This window comes from Magallana gigas, chromosome 2 (assembly GCF_963853765.1).
Source record: "Magallana gigas chromosome 2, xbMagGiga1.1, whole genome shotgun sequence".
NCBI classification, from domain to species: domain Eukaryota; kingdom Metazoa; phylum Mollusca; class Bivalvia; order Ostreida; family Ostreidae; genus Magallana; species Magallana gigas.
The window spans coordinates 52,775,537-52,795,900 of record NC_088854.1 but is presented as its reverse complement, the minus strand read 5'-3'; the positions used below and the strand labels follow the sequence as shown (position 1 = coordinate 52,795,900).

At 33.5% G+C, this 20,364-nt stretch overlaps 3 protein-coding genes across 3 annotated transcripts; all 3 read left to right on the top strand.

The window, feature by feature from the left end:
- The first annotated feature begins 456 nt into the window (after positions 1 to 456).
- Positions 457 to 1,320, top strand: LOC136271675 (uncharacterized). Its single transcript, XM_066072072.1, has one exon. It carries the CDS (start codon positions 457 to 459, stop codon positions 1,318 to 1,320), a length of 864 nt encoding a protein of 287 aa, XP_065928144.1.
- Positions 1,321 to 2,366: 1,046 nt separating this feature from the next.
- On the top strand, positions 2,367 to 3,209 carry LOC136271671 (uncharacterized). Its single transcript, XM_066072062.1, has one exon. It carries the CDS (start codon positions 2,367 to 2,369, stop codon positions 3,207 to 3,209), a length of 843 nt encoding a protein of 280 aa, XP_065928134.1.
- A 7,012-nt stretch (positions 3,210 to 10,221) lies between these two features.
- Positions 10,222 to 15,826, top strand: LOC105330983 (delta-aminolevulinic acid dehydratase). The gene is made up of 7 exons (XM_011432970.4): positions 10,222 to 10,421; positions 12,982 to 13,129; positions 13,462 to 13,597; positions 13,776 to 13,859; positions 13,963 to 14,107; positions 14,912 to 15,086; positions 15,354 to 15,826. Exons 1-7 carry the CDS (start codon positions 10,309 to 10,311, stop codon positions 15,540 to 15,542), a joined length of 990 nt encoding a protein of 329 aa, XP_011431272.1. The 5' UTR covers positions 10,222 to 10,308; the 3' UTR covers positions 15,543 to 15,826.
- Positions 15,827 to 20,364: the final 4,538 nt, after the last annotated feature.

Genomic DNA, 20,364 nt, shown 5'->3' with positions numbered 1-20,364 from the left:
AAAAATTACTTTACACTACAACGTCAAGGATTATTTTCCGCCAGAAAATCCTTTAAATTGATATACTATATACTATATATATAGTTATTTATTTTCCATATGTACGTTTCATTACATCTACATATTTTCCGACATAGAAAAGTCGTTGACAATTCTATTTCATAGATTCATTTCTTTTTAAGGTGTCGAATGTACAATTGAGCATGAGAGCTCGGGATTTTCCGGGATGAGCTCGGTAGATTACGGAGCTTGAAATAAATTTTCAAAAAGTCGCACTATTTTTGATCAAACATAATAAACAAAAAACAATCGCGTGACGTCGTCATGGTCATTGTAAAAAAAAAAATTCTCAAAAATAGAAAAAAGATATTAATAAATGTAATCAATTTATTTCAAAACTTTATTTTTATTAAAATATGTTGGCAATTTTTATTTGAAAAATATTATTTATTAATCATGGATTTCTTCTTCCCCCTAAGCCCTGCGTGGATGCATCCAGTCCGGCCGCGCTTCCCTCTACAACCGTGTGGACGCTGCGGATTAAGGCATGGATGGAACATCTGCAGCGCCATTTCATCTCAATGTTTCAAGTGCTGTAGAAAAGGACATTATGCGCGGATGTGCAGAACTAGGAACTCCGGAGCTGCCATCAACGCCGTCTCTTCTATTCCAACTCGCACAATTGGAACGCAAACAGAAGAAGTTGGGAAAAGAAAATCGGACAGAAAACGAGCTAGGGATAAAGAACGCATAAAAGAATTCAACAAAAATCGAAATGAAAGAAACAATTTACGTGAAATGCATTTTGCAACCGTAAATGTTAATGAAATTCATAGTGAAATGATAGAAACAGAAATCGAAAAATATAGGCAACAGGCGGCATCCAAGAAAGCAGAGGCGGACTTTTGGAAACGTAATCGAAAAACCCTCGAACGTCAAATGTTGGAAAAAGACAATACCATCAAGAAACAGAGTGAAGAACTCTGTGCCCAAAAAGAAGATCTGGCGGGAGCAAGGATAAAACAAGCAGAGCTCCAAGTCGCATTGCAGGCTTTACAAGACAAACTTGAATCAATGCAATCGAAAGAAGATCAAAAAGCATCATCAGAGAGACCAAGAGCTTCATACCGCGCTCAATCCGGACCAAAACATCATCCGGGACAACATTTCCAAACACGAAATCCTCGCCATGCTTTTCCGATTGCCCATTCATGTACCGGAAGTGCTACCGGGAGTGCAAAGAACCATCGGAAACACGAGGACGTGTTTCAGGGGGCGAGAGGGTATTGTCACCGTGTGAGAAACACTTATTTAGAGTGACATATTGTGTTTTATTTAATGCTAATTAGTTCTTATTAGACCTTCACCGCCGGACATTAAGATGTCACCTGTTATTGAACTAATTATATATCTTGAGTAATCCTTTAAATTATTTATTGTATGTGTCAAGAGTAACTCTATTCATTTACACCTGTATGTATGTTTTACCTATAAATTAGTCGTTATCCATAATGATCGTCAGTTGGAGACTGGACCTTGTATTGTCCATGCCGACTGCATAGATCGTGTAGAAACGACAAGTTTGGATCGTTAATAAATGTTATTCGACATACCGACTTGTCCACCAATTATAACCGCCGGGTTTGTACCGTATGGGGTATTTTCCGTACCGGGCGATTACTAGGGAATTAGCTCAACACTCGCTGTATTTTCCACATTTATTCCAGTTAATAACACAAATATACAAACAGTTACTCTCCACTCCGTGCACATTAAAAAGGGGAAACTCGCTTATTAATAATTCTAACTTAATGTTAACCTACATATGACAGTGAGGGAAAACGTAACGGATTAGACGGACGACTTGTACCTTGACTCTTAACCTCTAACTATCGCACTCTGACTTTTTTTTCTCTTAGATTCATCTCTGAGATTCACGTGACCAGTCATGGCGCAGTAGGTGGTTTTCGGAGGCTCTGACTTTTTTGCCCAAAATGTACACTTCAAAAGACTGGAGCTTGAAATTCTCGCAGCGTAAATAGGTATTTTGTATGCATTATGCTCAAGAGCCTGTATTTAACCATTATCTGTTGAAATAGTAAAGATAAACAACATATAGGGACAAGGGCGATAGACATTATGGTGGTATGAACTCTTTTCACTATTCAAAACAATCAACGTCACTAGTGTTACTAGTGTATCACTGTCTAAATTTTGTCTGTGATGTCCTGTGTTTGAATCGTGGTAATGCTTGAGTAATAAATGTTTACTCTCTGACAATATTCAACAACGAAAAATTCAGCTCGCCTGTTTCCGTTAAAATTCGAAATCACCACATCCAATATCCAGTTATCTAGTTAATGAACATGGGTGGACATAACCAAAACAAACCCCACTCGTCATCACGAGACGAATCAAAGTCCCAAACAATGTCCCAATCAAACAAACGTCAGAGGCCAAACTCTGATACAGATTCCTCGCAAAACTTGACTCAGGACCTGTCAGACTTAAGTTCCTTATTAGAAAACCTGTCAAATGACGAGGAAACCCTACAACAAGCGACAAGTATCATTCTTAAAAACTCAGCTTTCAAAAACAACATTGTTGACAGGCTTGCGGCTAGAATCGGTGATCTTGAGCAAAAGATTAATTATCTTGAAACCCGAGTAGACGACCTCGAACAATACAGTCGGAAAAACTGCTTGAAATTTTCTGGAATTCCTGAGCAACACAATGAAGATACTGACCAAGTCGTTCTAAACACTGTCAACAACTACATTTTGAAATCCACTAAAATTACCCTCGATCGATACTCGATTAGCAATTCACATCGTTTGGGACCTCCACAAGGTTCAAAGTCTCGACCTAGGGACATCATTGTGCGCTTCACAAGATATCGAGACCGTGACGCTGTTTTCAAGAATAAGAAGAACTTAAAGAGCTTCAACACAAACCCGACGAACAATTACAAAATATTCGTTAATGAGGCTCTAACAAGACGCAGGGCCCTGCTGTTTAAGAAGGCCCGTGCAGCTGTCAAAACAGGCCATGCATCTTCCTGCTGGACTAATGACGGGAAAATAATTGTTAAACTTAACAATGACAAGAAAATCACCATTCGTTCCGAAGAAGATGTAGATAAACTTTCGGCAACAGGTAAATCCCGCCATCCAAGCTTTGCAGCCGCTGCAGCTTGCAACGCTGACTAGTGCGCGCTTTGTCTTCGGACAGTCTGTGTAAATATCAAACAATTATTATTATGTCTCCCTTGCTATGTCAACCAAACCAAGTTCAGAGCCAATCAGTTTGCTTGGTGTTTTTTTTTTTATATATAAAAATTGTACAGCATTCAATCATGTTTTTCTTAGATGTTCCTACAATGCCAAACACGTGTGCTTTTGTATTTGTTGTGTATCACATGTGTGCTTACCTCTTTACTTTTTCATATAAGAGGTACATGTACGTGTTTATACAAAATACGTCTCTCTTGTACATACCTGTTTACTTGTATATGCTCAATATATTGCATGTGATCTCTATTATCTCTTGTTCATTTAATACTTTTTTCATTGCTTTTGGTACTGATGTCCTACTTTCACTTGTTTTGAGGACAAGCAATACCTTTCACCCACTTTGCGACACTTGTAAAATATTTTTTGATCTGTTTTTGTGTTATTCCATACTCTCAATATTTTTCATTATTTTGCTCTTTTTTGCTTATTCTAGTTATATTCATAACGGCAACTGTCATCAGTTTTTGGTTTATTTGGAATTAGTTCAAGAATATTATGTACATGTTTTTCACAAATTTCCTTGTTGCGGCGATAAAGTCATTAATGAATCAAAGACACTAGATAATGGGTAACAGCATTGAGCAATATCGAGCCGCAATAGGTAAATTTTACTCTACGTGTAGGCAGCTTATTCGTTCAGAAATTTTCGTTATTTTCAAATTACAACATATTTTGTCGTTTATTAATATGTTGATGAAAATGTGTGATTTTAGTAGCTTTCATAGAGTTTATGGTATCGTTTCATACATTATTTTTTCCATGTACTTTTTTGCTTTAGTTCTAATACTATCAGGTGATATTGAAACCAATCCCGGCCCTTCTTATGAAAGTGTAGTTGAAATTATTCATTTAAACGTTCGAAGTATTAGAAACAAGATAGATTCCCTTAACGCCATAGTTAGTGATTTCGATATTGCGTGTTTTACTGAAACGCATCTGGACCACAAAATTTCAGATAATGACATACTACTAGACGGTTTTGATACCATTTTTCGTAAAGATCGAAATTCTTATGGGGGTGGGGTCATTATTTATACTAGTAACAATATTCGATCTCGAAGACGTATTGATCTCGAACCAGGTAATACTGAATGTATTTGGATAGAAATTGATAATCTCACCTCGCGACTACTCTTATGTTGTGTTTACCGTCCACCGCATGCCGATTCCGCTTTTTGGAGAAACTTCTCGTGGTCTTTAGACAAAGCCAGTGAAATTTCCGACAAACTCATAGTAGTTGGTGATATAAACGTCGACCTTCTTACTATTCCTAACACACATATTTTGTACGATGTAATATCCAACACTCACTTCGTCAACAAAATCCATGAACCTACAAGAATCACGAATTCCTCACGAACACTTATTGACCCAATTTTTACAAGTGAACACATTGACGTAACTGAATCCGGAACTTTAAACGTAGAGGCGCGGCTTAGCGATCACAAGGCAACCTATGTGTGCGTTACTATGAATTACAAAATTAATCGTTCATACAAACGTAATGTCTGGCGATACAAAGATGCGGATTTTGACAAACTTAACAAACTAATTAATGACTGCGACTGGCGCAACATAATAAGCAACGCAGAAAATGTCAATATTGCAACTGAACACTTTACTTCACAATATTTAAAGCTTGTACGTGAATGTATACCAGAAAAATCGGTCACTATCCGGCCCAAGGACAAACCATGGTTTGACTCAACGCTTAGAAAAACCATTAGAATACGCAACCGGCTTCGAAACAAAGCATTAAAAACAAAGAATGAATCTGATTGGATAAATTATCGTAAACACAGAAACAAAGTTAACAACATGAAAAAACATGCACTTTGTAATTATTATGATAGTATTGACTTACAATTGTCGGACGCGAGCTCGAATAATAATAACAAATTATACTGGAAGTTAATTAAAGACGCTTTTCATGCAAAACCAACGAAAGACATACCACCGATACAGTATACGTCTGATACGGGTGGATTTAATATTGCTTTTACCGATACAGAAAAAGTTGATGTATTAAACAAATATTTTTCATCTGTTTCAAACGTTGATGACTCTTTAAGCCAACTACCTCAATTGTATCACATATGTAATGACAAATTAAACAATGTAACTATTGAGGAGCAAGAAGTTATTGATATAATAAAAATACTCCCTGTTAACAAAGCCATTGGTCCCGATGCAATAAGTCACAAAATGTTAAAATCTACTTTACAATCTGTCGCCAAACCACTATGTTTGTTATTCAACAAATCTTTGACTGATAATGTGTATCCAAATGATTGGAAAATTGCTCATGTCTTACCATTGTTTAAAAAGGACGATCCTTCTGTAGCAACAAACTACAGACCTGTATCACTTTTGAGCTGTGTTAGCAAAATTATGGAAAGAATTATTTTCAAACATGTCTACAATTATTTTATTAAAAATAACCTATTTTATAAATATCAAGCTGGTTTTTTGCCTGGCCACTCAACTTTATATCAATTACTAGAAACATATCACAGTATTGTTAAAGCTATAGATGAAGGGAAATTTTGTTGCATGGTTTTTTTGGATTTGTCGAAAGCTTTTGACAGAGTGTGGCACAAAGGTCTACTTTTTAAATTACAAACATATGGTATATGTGGCAATATTCTTAATTGGTTTGAAAGCTACTTATGTAATCGTAAACAAAAAGTTATGTACAAGGACATATTATCCTCCTGTAGAGGTGTCATTGCTGGTGTACCACAGGGCTCAGTTCTTGGCCCTCTTCTATTTTTGATTTATGTTAACGATGTGTCAGAAAATATGCTTTCACTGTGTAGACTGTTCGCTGATGATAACTCTTTACAATCTTCTTCATACAATGTTGCCAATATTGAATATGTCCTGAATCATGATCTGAAAGTTCTAGAAAACTGGTCATCCACTTGGCTGTTAAAATTTAATCCATCCAAAACAAAAGCAATATTTTTTACACTCAAAACAAATTTTTACTCTCCCAAACTCCAATTCCAAAATAGTCGATTAGAATATGTTTCATCACATAAACACTTAGGATTACTTTTTTGTCAGAACCTTTGCTGGTCAGAGTATATCGATAATATTGTTAAAAATGCATACCAAAGACTTGGCTTGTTGAAGAAGCTCAAATTTAGCATAGGAAGAAATACTTTATCAAAAATGTACATGACTTTTATTCGACCTTTAATTGAATACTGCTCTGTTGTTTGGGATGGTTGTTCGTTACAAGATGTCGAAAAATTAGAAAAAGTTCAACTCTGTGCAGCAAGAATCATCACTGGCTTACCCATATTATCTTCAAGAGAGTCCCTTTATTTAGAAACAGGTTGGACGCCTCTTTCCGAGAGACGAAAATTAACTAAATTGAGCACAATGTATAAAATTCATAATAATTTGGTACCGGATTATTTAAAAGAAATCTTCCCTTCTATCAGGACTTTAGAATCGAATTACAATACACGTAATAGAGAAGACTATACTATTCCAAAATGTAGACTAGAAATATTCAAGAAATCGTTTGTTCCTGACACGATCAATAAATGGAATAGTTTAAGTTTACTTATCAGAAACAATTCCTCCTTTACAAGTTTCAAAAGCAGTATTCAATTAAACCAAATTAAACCTCCGTCCTATTTTTGCTTCGGCAAGAGACGACTTAACATCATACACACAAAACTTAGACATAACTGTATCTTAAACTTCGACCTTTTCAGAAAAAATATTATTGAAAGCCCTAATTGCCAATGCGGATTACCAGAAGATTCTTATCATTTGTTTTTTGGTTGTAAAAATTATATCAATGCACGAAATGAATTGTTTTCAAACCTTTTGAACTTAAATCAAATTAATATTATTAATTGTCATTTACTTTTGTGGGGAGACGAATCTCTGAGTGTCAATTTAAACCAACATATTTTTTTAGCTGTTCAGAGATTTATAAGAGATTGTGGCAGATTCGTGTAACTTCAATTTTACTGCCTAAACCAAATTCAACAGAACTTTTTATACATGTACGTTTGTTCAATAACTTAACTATATTAGTAATATCCATTTCTATGTACTTTCCATTGTAAACTACTATACAGTTGTAAATTGTTATACTTGGTAAGAACCTCGTAAGTTGTAAGAACTTGTGTTCGAACCATTTGTATATGTTTATACAATAAAATATGTTCAAACTAACTATTCATCTCTAAAACATATAATAATATTTTACTGGCGTGACCCTCTAAATAATTGACCTATATAAATCATCCAATCAGATAATATATTTCTTGATCCCTAACTGACCATTGTCCAGGTAAACGCCCATTTATTCACCTGCGTTAATCCGCTAATTGTTATGTAATTGCATTAACTCTATTAGTGTCAAACACACATTTCTTAGCTGAAACCATTGTCCTTCAATCCTGCCTTTTTAATAATTATTTTTCTTAAAGCTACACTTGATTACTTTGATGTCCTATTTCTTTGTTACAGTTAAGACGTTTGATAAACATTAATTTACATTCTATCACATCACAGTCAGGGGGAATTTCACGATAATTAAGAAGAGTAAATAACGTTAATTTGCCAACAAGCTAAACTATAGAAAATGTTCGCAACATGTAAAATATACATTTTACATGGTGATAATAAACGGAAAAATGCAAGATTTTGGCAACAAATTGTCAATGTACATCCAACGGCAGTACTGATATAAATGCAAAATAATCTGCTATACAGGACTACGACTGAGTACAATGTAATTCAAGTCTTGATTAATTATTGCAGGCGTTTCATTATTTTAGTAGGCCATTTAACATGATGCCGATGGACTGATAAATATTGTGCTATGTATTTGTAATGTTATATCTTTGTTGTTCAAAGTGACTTTATAGGTCCGATGGGCCGGGTGTAACTGATCATTGTCAATATAATGCATTGTATAGAATATTCATTTTCCCATTTCGACAGCTATGGCATGTATAGGGTAGGGCTTATAGGAATAATAATTTTGCGGAGATTAAGTAAATCTTAAGTAAATGTAGAAAAATATATAAAATGTTCGTCAGACATGCAGGCAAAATACGCCGTGAAACTGTTAATAATTTACATAGTTACCAATAATTCCGATTAACAATTTAGTTTTTATATATATGATGACATCATAAATAACAGATGTTGTTTCTTTGATTCAATTGTGAGTGATGTATACGTAGATGCTGTGGAATGTATGTACATGTATATATCCTGACTGTCTTGGGGAGGGGGGGGGGGGGGGTCTTGCATGAGTATACATGATGCCGCGTCACGGGACTACAGACATTTTACGATCACAATTTAACAGTACCTTTTATAAAGTGTATTTCTAGATCCCGATAAAGTTCAAGACTAAAGGAAAAGTTTAACATATATATATATAGAACGTGTGTGTCACATGTTCAGTTTTAAATTAGAAAGAGTCAAGTGAGGATGATGGTCACATGCTGGGTTTTGTACGCTTGCATGGATGTTGTGGTGTTTTATGTTTAAGGCGCCTAGTATTGGGAGGGAGGCTGCCCTCACCCCCCGCCCCCACTTTTGTCGCAGCGAAGATTTTTCTTAAATTTTGATAATTTTTCTATGCATTTAAATGGAAAGTAGAGAGTTCAGTTTTTAATAGTTTACAATCTTGCCATAGAAAAAGATAGACACGTGCACGTGTCTATTCCAATGTATGAAAGACTTTGTAATATTGTCACACTATATGAATTTCATTTTTTATTTAGCTGTTCGAAATACATTCATTTGAGGGCAATTTTCTGAATAAATTTATGTATACATGTTTTCACAGAAACAATTTTTCAAAAATGTCAGATATCCTTATAAGGCTATATCGAAGTTCTATTTTAGTAATAAATCTTCAACAGTGTTGAAAATAACCCTCTCATTTATCAATAAATGTACATCATACAGAAAAGGTCTATATCAAACGTAAAATGTAGAGCTGTTTTCCTTTAATATGAATGTAAAATGTATTACTGATGTAACCTTTATATATACCGATGTGTGAAAATAACAATAATACAGTAATACATGTAATACTTCTGTTTATGCTACTGTTGGGCCTGTACCCGGCAATTATTATACTCTACATGTAATGTAATTGTATTTACATATATGCCATTAAAATATTTGTATTTAAAATTACTTTTGATTTATAAGTGTTTAATCTCCATGACAATTTTTGTTTCCAGATTGAAAAAAAAGCTGCATGGTAATGAACGGATCCAGAAAAATGTTCCAGGGGGTCCAAAGAATATCCATGTTTCCAACTGGTCCGAGGGTTATTGTCGGTAATTTAACAACGTAAGCAATTTGAATTTTCGCCGGAGGGTCCAGACCCACCCGCCCCCTGTAGATCCTCCGTGCGTGGTGGTTGTGGTGGGTTGAATGGAAAACGAATATTGTACAAATTCATGTAAAACATAAAGTATAATTATCATACAGTCTTGATGGAAAGTTTTGTCGTAATTTGAATTATCGTTGGTTATGAAACGTCCGGGTGGCGAAGCAAAATTAGGACCCCCCCCCCCCCCCCCGAAAGAAAATCCTCCACCGTAAACGATGCTTTATCAAAATTACCGATGACAATTAAAATGCAATTAAAATAAACAAGTAAAGAATGAATGCAAACTTTAAACCTGATTATAGGCCTAATGTTAAGTGTCAAATTAAATTCTTAAAATTAATTCTTCCATACTTCACAAATGATAAGAGAAAAAAATAACCAGACATAACAGGTAGATGTCTTTTCGTATAAGTTCTGTCCCTGGAAATAAACATTGTCATGTGCCTTTCCCAAAAGTAGTAAAGCTGTAGGCCTATGACGCTCACGTCAAACAGATCTATCGAACGTCACGTCAAGGTCAATTTCAGCGAATCAAGTAAGCCGCACAACCGGATGTCAACAAACTTGACTCGTAACAGCGATCCAGTTCGCATGGTTCTATGATCGCTGACAGTGAAAGGGACAATGTGTGAACACGCAACTCTTCAGAGTGGGATCCATCACCCTGTTTTACGTTCATGGCAAACTACGAATACACAAATCAGGGCAGAGAATCTAATATATCCAATATTTATAACGTAAGTAAAGTGCTTTTACAAATGTCTGACATTTCCTATTTCGTAAGATAAGGCGATATACTTTTTGGGACGTTTCATTTAAGTGATAAAATAATTTTACAAGATTTAGAGTTAAGACACTTAAAGCTTATTGTTGGTTGTAGCGGTATGTTTTGAAACATTATTGAAAAAGGTTACAACTTACACATTTTCCCCTTGGCCAAGGTACACTACAAATAAAGCATATGTTACGCCAAATATTAGAAAAGATTTCTACATTTTTTCGTGAAATTAGAAGTGTTAAATTATTAAACAAGAAAAAAGCGAATTATTTTTTGGACTCTTCCATCATTATAGTTTGGTACTTATCCACATCAAGGTATTTCTCATTTATAGTTACTGTGGGATATTCACAACCTGTGCAATGTAGTTATGTATGTTTAGTGGAGACATAGATTAGATAATGTAGCAGAGATAGAGAAAAAATAAAACTCTTTACATTTTAAGGAATTTGACAACAAAATCACTTGTTGAACACTTCCTTGTTTTGTTCAAACAAAAAGCCAGTACGTTTGTTTCATGTTAGTTATTTTCAATGTGTTTAATGTATTTGCCGTTTGGCAACCACCTTTTTAGTTTGAAAATGATTACCTTAAAGGTAAAAGTAAAGAAATGACAGAACTTTTTAATTAATTAATCAATTCTGTGTGCTAGCTAGCACATACATTATGAAGATAAATTAACAAATGGATATCCCAAGCCTTCATATTTATTTTATTTCGATATAAATCAACATTTCTATGCAGTACTACTTTATCATTTAAAAGGTTAAGTTAATGAAATATTTTTGTGTAGTAAATATCAAGGTGTAGCCACGGAAAATCAATAAATACCATGTATAATCAATCTACATAAATCAAACTATAAATGATTTATTATTCTGATAGCTCACTGCATATACCGGTACTAGACTAGTATGCTAATCAGTATTTTTGTACACTTCAGCACTCATGCAGACAACATCTGTAAACTTAAAATACGATATTCTGATACTGTCAGTTTATGTGAGGGGAAAAAAACTAGGTTGATCAATGTAATCATAAAATGACTGATCAGTTGCATAATTTTCTCAGTCAGTATGTATTAAATTGTTTGATAGTTTATAAAATACACTGAATTGGCATTTTATGCTGAATATACAGGGCAATAAGATTATGACAGCTTTTTAAGAGACATTATGTAAACCACCACTACATGTATGTCAGAGGTTTTGAATATAGGGCTTTATAGTAGACATACATGTATTGTACATGTAGTTCTTATCTGTACATTTCAGTGAATGGAAAATTAGGCCACTGTTTATTGTTGTATAGATGAAAGAAGACCATTCAAAACCTTAATCCTAATTTTAGAGTAAAAATGATACTGTGTAAAAAATATTTACATTTCTATTCAGATGTCAACATACATAAAATCATTTAGAATTTTTTATTACACCAATATGACCTTGGTTGTTGTTTTTTGTACTGTTAGGTTTTTCATAAGCTTACTACCTACAAAAAGGTGACAGCAAGAACTGGTTATCACAATTGGAGACTTTTAGTGCTGTAATATTAATACATGTATTAATGTATAACTAATAATTTCTGAAGGTTTCAGATACATGTAGATTTGTGCAAGAAATATATGTATTAATTGGGTCAATGAAAGTCTTTTGACTGCACACAAGACATTGTTACGTTGTAATGATATTCAACAACTCTTAATTGTTACTTAAATGCAAATGGCTTTGAAATAAAATAATTTAACTTTACAATATGCAGTTTTATTGAGACTGAAGTTTTTTAGACCTGAAGAATTATCATTTTGAATAAAAATGACTTTTTGTCAAAAGTAATGATTGTGAGTCAATACGCTTTACCACAGGTCAGAAACATAAAAGAATGGCCAGTATAAGAACATAACACTTATACATTTAAGTTATGATAAGAAAAAAATATATAGAGGTATAAAACCGGTATGTATATGCAAAGCAACTAAGATGATGCCATGAATTTTGAAAAAGATCTGAGGAATGTTCTTTTGGTGGGTTTTATTCCTTCTTTTACAACAATCTTTATCATTTGCATTTTAGATTTTATATGCAAAACCATTATAAAAGTTGAGAAAGCTCAATCCTGTGAAGTAACATGAGATCTTCCTGAAGGTCATATTTCTTGGTCATGTGGATTGAAGAACAACCTTGGTACTGTCACATGACTCTCACAGAGTGAGGTTAAGAAGGTGTTTGCTTTCGGAAAGAACACGAATATGGTCTGGTACATGGATTTAAGGACTTCTTTGTGGGACCAAAAAAAAAATTGCATGCCATTTACATTAACAACAATTTTTTGGTAGTCAAAACTTTTGGGTTATGGCTATCTTTGATACACACTGCCAAAGGCCATTAGCTGGGAACAATGTGAATCATGTGATGGGAGATGTTTATTCATATAATTGTGTTACTGCATCATTTCTTTGTACTTGATCAAGGCAACTGAAGATGTGTGACTGAATTGTTTCTTCCTCCTGTTGTTTACAGAGACAGTGAGGATGACATACAAGAGGTGGCCAGTATGCCAGGTGTGGCCAGGTACGGCATCAACACACTACGCCAGGCCCTGGAACCCATGGTACAGAACGGCCTCAAGTGTGTCCTTATATTTGGCGTCCCCAGTAAACTACCAAAGGTGAGCGGCCAATTTCATTAAGGTTCACGATTATATAAACGTGCTTAAGTTATATTGTCAAGTAATATAGAAGTTTTCATTAATTCTGAACTTGTTTTCTTGATTTAGAAATTAGAGATCAATATTTCAAAATTGTTAAAAATATAATCAATAAAGTATTGATTAAATCAATAATAAAATTAGAACATTTGTTTATATTCATTTATTAAGTTGAGTTATCTATTTTAAATGGTAGCAGAATTTTATCTATCGATGGTACATATTGATTTCAAATTTTTCTGTATCATTACTACTTGAATTCTATGTATACCTTTAATCTCTCTCTCCCCCAGGACAACAATGGTACTGCAGCTGATACCCCTGACACCCCAGCCATCCTGGCCATCAAAATGCTGAGAAGCTGGTTCCCCAACTTACTGGTGGCCTGTGATGTTTGCCTCTGTCCATATACATGTCATGGACATTGTGGTACGTACTGAAGAAAGCAGTGAATGTACATGTAAGCTATGAAATTAAAAAAAGGATGAAGAATATTTTGAGTTTGTGAATTAGAAACATTGAAATTGATTCATATTATTCAAGAGTTTTACCAATTGTTACATTATACACATGTAGCATTTATAGATTTGTGTGGTTTGTTTTGTAGGTATTCTACGTGAAGATGGAAGCATAGATAATGTTGCCAGCATCAAAAGACTTGCAGAGATAGCAGTGACCTATGCCAAAGCAGGTATGTTAAGTTGAAATGCATAGAAGCATTAGTACTTGTATTAATTAATGTAGTACTTTTCTTTGATTTTAATAACTTGTTACCTGTACACTTACACTTTCAGGTTGCCAGATTATCGCCCCCTCAGACATGATGGACGGTAGGATCGGCTCTATAAAAGCTGCCCTGTCAGGGGCGGGATACGGGAACAGAGTGGCAATTATGAGCTACAGCGCCAAGTTTGCCTCCTCATTCTACGGACCATTCAGGTATGCTGAAATATAGAGCATGATATAGTTGGTATGGAGTACACAAAATCTTCAATACAGCCTTGCTCAAGTCATTATGTTGTTATATTTACATTTTCCATTGTCTTTGCCTGTGATAACACTACGTATCAATTTTTGTACTACGGTATATAAACCATAATACAAATGACGCCAAATTGAGGCGCCAGCCGGGGTTCCTTATTTATATTTAAATATTTAATCGTACGATGGCTTAAAACAATGTAAATATAAGTGATAAGGAATCATTCTTTGAATATTGTGAGGTGATAATTTTGGTCAGGGCGTGATCAAATCTAATTTAATCGTACGATGGCTTAAAACAATGTAAATATAAGTGATAAGGAATCATTCTTTGAATATTGTGAGGTGATAATTTTGGTCAGGGCGTGATCAAATCTATCATAAAGCCCTTCGGGCTTTATTGGATTTGATCACGTCCCGGCCGAAATTATCACCTCATAATACTCAAAAAATGATTCCTTATTCTTTATTTATGTCTTTACCATTAAAAATTTTGAACAAGTTTTATTGTGTTTCTACCATATTTAAATGATGTTATCCATTTTTGAAAAGTATTAAGGAGAGAATTGATTATTATGATGAAACAGAGACACATGAACAGTTCCATTTTCAATTGTTAGATTCAGCATAGTATTCTTTAATTTCATGATCTTTTGTCAGTATTTTGTATTAAAAATGTCATTTATACAACTTTTACTGAGTGCATTACCTTTTTATAAAAACCCAGCTGATTTTGATTTTTTTTTATGACTGGTGTTTTAGAGATGCTGCAAAGTCAGCTCCCTCGTTTGGAGACAGGAAAGCTTACCAGCTGCCCTTTGGATCCAGCGGTTTGGCCGAGCGAGCTGTTGATCGGGACGTCAAAGAAGGTGCAGACATGCTGATGGTTAAGCCTGGTCTAGCGTACCTCGACATCGTCAAAACGACCAAAGAAAAGGTGGGTAAAAATTCAGATAACATTGATGCAAATATTCATATTGATTGGAATTGGGTGATCTGTCACAAGATCAAACATTACAATGTGTTTATCTTCTCTTATCATGATAAATTTATTTTGTAACTGACATAGTCTAGTAGACAATTTTAGTCTCTACTCTCTTTATTCTCTGAACATCATGTGGGATCTCATCATACCATCATTTGCCTTTGGTCCAGCTACTGTCTGTGTGTAAGTCTCAAAATGTATGTTGATTCTTTGTCACAGTATCCAACACACCCACTGGCTATTTATCAAGTGTCTGGGGAGTATGCCATGCTGTATCATGGAGCCAAAGCGGGTGCATTCGATTTGAAGACAACTCTGATGGAGGTGTTGTGTAGCATGCGGCGGGCAGGAGCTGACATTATCATCTCTTATTTTACACCGCAAGTCTTGGAGTGGCTGAAGACGTAGGACAGAGAACCAGGACAGAAAAGCAGTCCAGGGCAGCCATTGCATCATAACAAAAATAATTAAACACCAAAACAAACATGGTGATTGTGAAAAACCAAAGGCAAAACAAACAGTATCAATTAAAACATGTTTTGCATTTGAACTGGGGAAAAATTCTCAGCTATTGATTTACAGGAAAAATTCTCACACCTGTTATATAAAAAAAATTAACGCAAAATATGAGAAAATTACAACACATACTTGAATAATTATTTTTTTTGTAGTAAATTTAACATCATATACAATTGCCTGTTTAATTTGGTTGTCGGAGAGCTTTTATTATTTTTTGGGGGGGGGGGGGGGGGTTGGGGGGTTGGGTTGGGTTGGGTTGGGGGAGGGGTTGCTGAGTCTTATAAATACATTTCTTTTTATGTTCTTATCTAACTATACATGTTAGTGGATCATAGTGGTTGCTACAAGAACTTTCTCACTGGGGATCTAGTGTTGAGGGCACTGGGGATCTAGTGTTGAGGGCTTTCTTGGTCAAGTCAAAATATCATTGGAAAAGGTTCAACTTGTTTTTCTCTAGATAGCATAATCTTCAGGACAATTAATACATTTGATTTCATAATAAATATATGTGTTCATCTAATATGTTAGAGCCGCACTGCCAGAATCTCTGTGAAGGAGACAGAAAGAGCCCTGGCCAAGTGTTAGAGGAGATTTCAATGTGCTTATAACAGCATTGATTTACACATGGTGACACCAAAATGGCACACATCAATTTTTCCTTGTGCATTGATTATTGGTAATCTGAGTTGTCCAACTTGCATTACATATGCAAGGAAGATAACTCTTCCGTATAAAAAAAATTATGATTTGTCTTGGGCATTGCATTTACTTAAAAAAAGCATTTGTCTGGATATAAAAATCTTTGTTTGCTAAAAATGAATAAAAAAATTGTTATATTTACTGAATAAAATATTAATATATTATTCCATGACTTTTTTATATTTATAAACATAATGGCCATAAGGGATCTATATATATATTTAAAACAATGAAATAATTGTGGTTATATAAAAAAAAAGAAGCCTAAGAATTTTTTAAAGAACAAATATTACTTATGACCTTAGCGGCCATATACATTCATTTAAAACAATGTAATTTAAATGATGGTTAAATTTCTGAAAATAAAGGAGTTTGCTTTTTAGTATTCTTTTGTAAATTTACTACATTGTATAAGAATTCCAATTCTATTATTATAAAGCGACAATTTTTACATATTCTTTCTGTTCTATGTTTATTATTATATCTGACCAATTCTATGAGAAGTCTGTGTGCTGATATACGCATTCTATAGATTGGCTTTTTGTATTGAGGTCTTAATAAAGTTGAAGTCTTTTCCAGTCTGACTGGTTTTCAAAAATAAATAACAAGTTTGCCATCTTTAAGTGTTTCATTTGAGTACAGCTTATCAATCAAATTATTTTTTAGTTTGAGATTGTTTTAAAGAAGTAACAAAGTCCTTTTTAGAATATGTCAAAGATTGTTTTAAAGAAGTAACAAAGTCCTTTTTAGAATATGTCATAGTGTTTTGAATACTAGTAAAAAATGTTACCAAATTTTCTACAGAGGAATACCATGTTGTATTTTGGGCGAGATGAAGTTCTTTACTACATAAAAATGCATCTATTGATAAAGGAAAATTCGTTGTTGATTTTTTATAGTTTAAAGGACGTTTTTATTCAACGTTGAGCCATTTGGCTCATTAGTTTTGTACTAAATAACCGGACAAGCGTGAACACAGATGATTTTTTGACATAATTCTTATGAAGAACACAATATTTCTTCTTTGTCTATATGAGTTGTAAGCTGGACAATTTAACCAACTTTTCGGTAACATACGAGTGATTCTCATTGATTCTTTCTCTGCATGATGGAGCGTGGTTCATAGTGCTTTGTGACGATGGATGGTTGCACGCTTTGGTTAAAAAAAAAGAAAACAATAATTTTTTTATTTGCATATATAAAAATCCCACATAAAAGACCCGACGGTAAAACCAGTTGCGTGAACTGATTGTCTTAGCGATATTGTTGATCTCTCCATATCTATCAAATCCACAACATTTCCAAAAATAAATAAATAAATGGAATTCTTACATAAAAAGCCCCGAGGGAAATAAAGCCTCGATTTGTTGACATACACTTGAACAACTGCATGTCATCAATATAAATGTAAACTTACTTCAAAATCTGCAAGTATAAAGATATTGTTTGTCATTCTCCATTGCTGTTGCTCAAAGTAATAAAAATGAATAGAATACACAATTTAAATACCCATGTTTTTAATCACAACAATCAAAGATATATTGCATGCACTGCTTTTTATCAATTTGTTTATTCAGTTTCTTTGTCAGAAAGTTACGGCAAAAGTTAATATTTAAACTTCGTGATTGAAAAAAAGAAATGTTTCATCGAGCAGGGACATTTTATCGAGTTAGTTCGCAGCCCTCTTTCATACCCACTGACTTGTAAAGGACAGACAGCGTGCCTGTTCATTTTATTTTGCCTGTCTACAATTGTATCCAGTGCAGTTTTATTTGTGACCCTATTGGTCATCAAGTTCAATCGGGTTAAGCTTATTTTGCGTCAGATTTGGATTTTAATCGACGAGGGAAATATTTTTGTGTGTGTAAATTATTCAAACAAAATTAAAACATCTAATTTACACATACATGTGTTTATTCTTAAAAGTATAATTTATTTTAACATTTCAGGTACGCAGCAAAATCCTGCTAATTCGGAAAGAAGTATATATATGTATCATTTATAAATAAAAAGCACTTAAGGACGTTTGATCCTGGGATCAAAAGTCTCTAAGTTTTTTTCTTAAGTATTTTTAAAATATCTACACACATATCTAATCCAAAATTCAAAACAAAATTTTTGGGTCTATATGCTCCTTTCGGTGCTACGGTGTATTTAATATGACCTTTCTGCACTGAAAGTGCAAATTGCACATAAATCGCTTTTCCCTCTATAATTTTTTATCGAAATGAACCATGGTATCAAATACAAATTTACATTATTTAGAATTAATAAAATTAAAATTATCATAATGAAAAAGTTTGCAATTTCTTCACCTTATTGATATTTTGACCTTTTTGCATTGAAAAAATACTATTGTTATTCATAAACGATTCAACATGCAATTAAGTAATCTAAAAGTCTCAAACTTTTTCTCAAATTATGACAGACTTGTCAAAATAAACTTAAATATTCAGAAAATAAAACCAAAAGTATGGGTCTATAATGTAAATTTTGAGATATGGCATGAAATAAGCTAATTTTAGGGGAAAATTGGAGTTGATTTTTTTCTTTACTTTTATGAAATATTACTTAAACATGCCAATATATGTCGATAGAAATATTGAAATATTGTTGAAATATGTTTTTTGAAACAATACGATGATATCCCAATGCATAAACTATCTGAAAATTTGGTCTGCACGGAAAATAAGAAAGCTAAAATTAGGGTACTCTAAAACAACTGAGTTATGAAAAATGTTCATTTTCTTCTTAAAAACCTTCCGCCACAAAATATAGTCCCTTACAACTCTTTCTAAATATGGAATTTTTTCTTCACTATTTAATTCAATAGAGTTTATTTGGCATTGTAAAAAGGAATTTACAAGTAGAATTCATATATGACACAGAATTTCCAGACTAGAGGTGACACAAAATGGCTACCCAAAATCAGAGGATCGAACCTCTTTAAGTAACGCTAATTGAAAAAAAAAAATCTTATTAAATAAAGAGATGTTATACAATTCTTTTGAAACAAGTAAACATACGGTGATTTATAATGTTAATACGAGATGATACTGGTAAAAGTGAAGTACAGCTCTGATATATATATATATATATATATATATATATATATATATATATATATATATATATATATATATATATATATATATATATATATATATATATATATATATATATATATATATATACACACACACACACACACGCACACACACATTTCCCTGTGTCTTTGTCTGTGATAACACTTCGAATCAAGTTTGTAATGTATAGTCCAATACAATTCATTATGACTAATTTAATATTCAATCGTGCAATTACTGAAAAAAAAAATTAAGTACATGTAATAAAGAATCATTCTTTGAATCTTTTGAGGGGATCAAATACGGTCGGGCGTGATGATATCTTTCATAATGCCTTTCGGGCTTTATTGATTTGATCTCCCCGACCGCATTTAATCACCTCATAATCCTTAAGTAAAAATGACATTTGTCCATCCATCAACATTAAAGAGACCAACTGAAAAGAGTCCCTAGAATAAATATCTCACTATTTGTAATTATGAATTACGATATGTTCAAGTATTGAAAGATATCTTCCCTGCACATTCCTTACTCACTGAAGAATTAAAAACATGTTTAATTTTGAAATTTTTGTTAATGCGTACTATAACTCAATTAAAAAAAATATATATGGAGAGAGAAATTCAATAAAGTGTTTGATATCTTAAAATACACGCAGTTAATGATGTCATTATATGCGATGTAGACTTCTTTTAATGATGATAGCTTCCTAATATTTTGAGGATAATTTGTGTAATATGTCACGCATATCGATCTAAGGGACGGAATGAAAAATTGACCCCACGATTCTAGGTGAGTGTTGTGTAGGTTAACCACCACACCTTGGGAATTCGATTCTCTATAGCGAAGGTCCTGACCTCGAGGCTTCTCCCTTTGTAATTCAATAGAAACATTATATCATAATTGTATAACTGGCGTTTTATGTG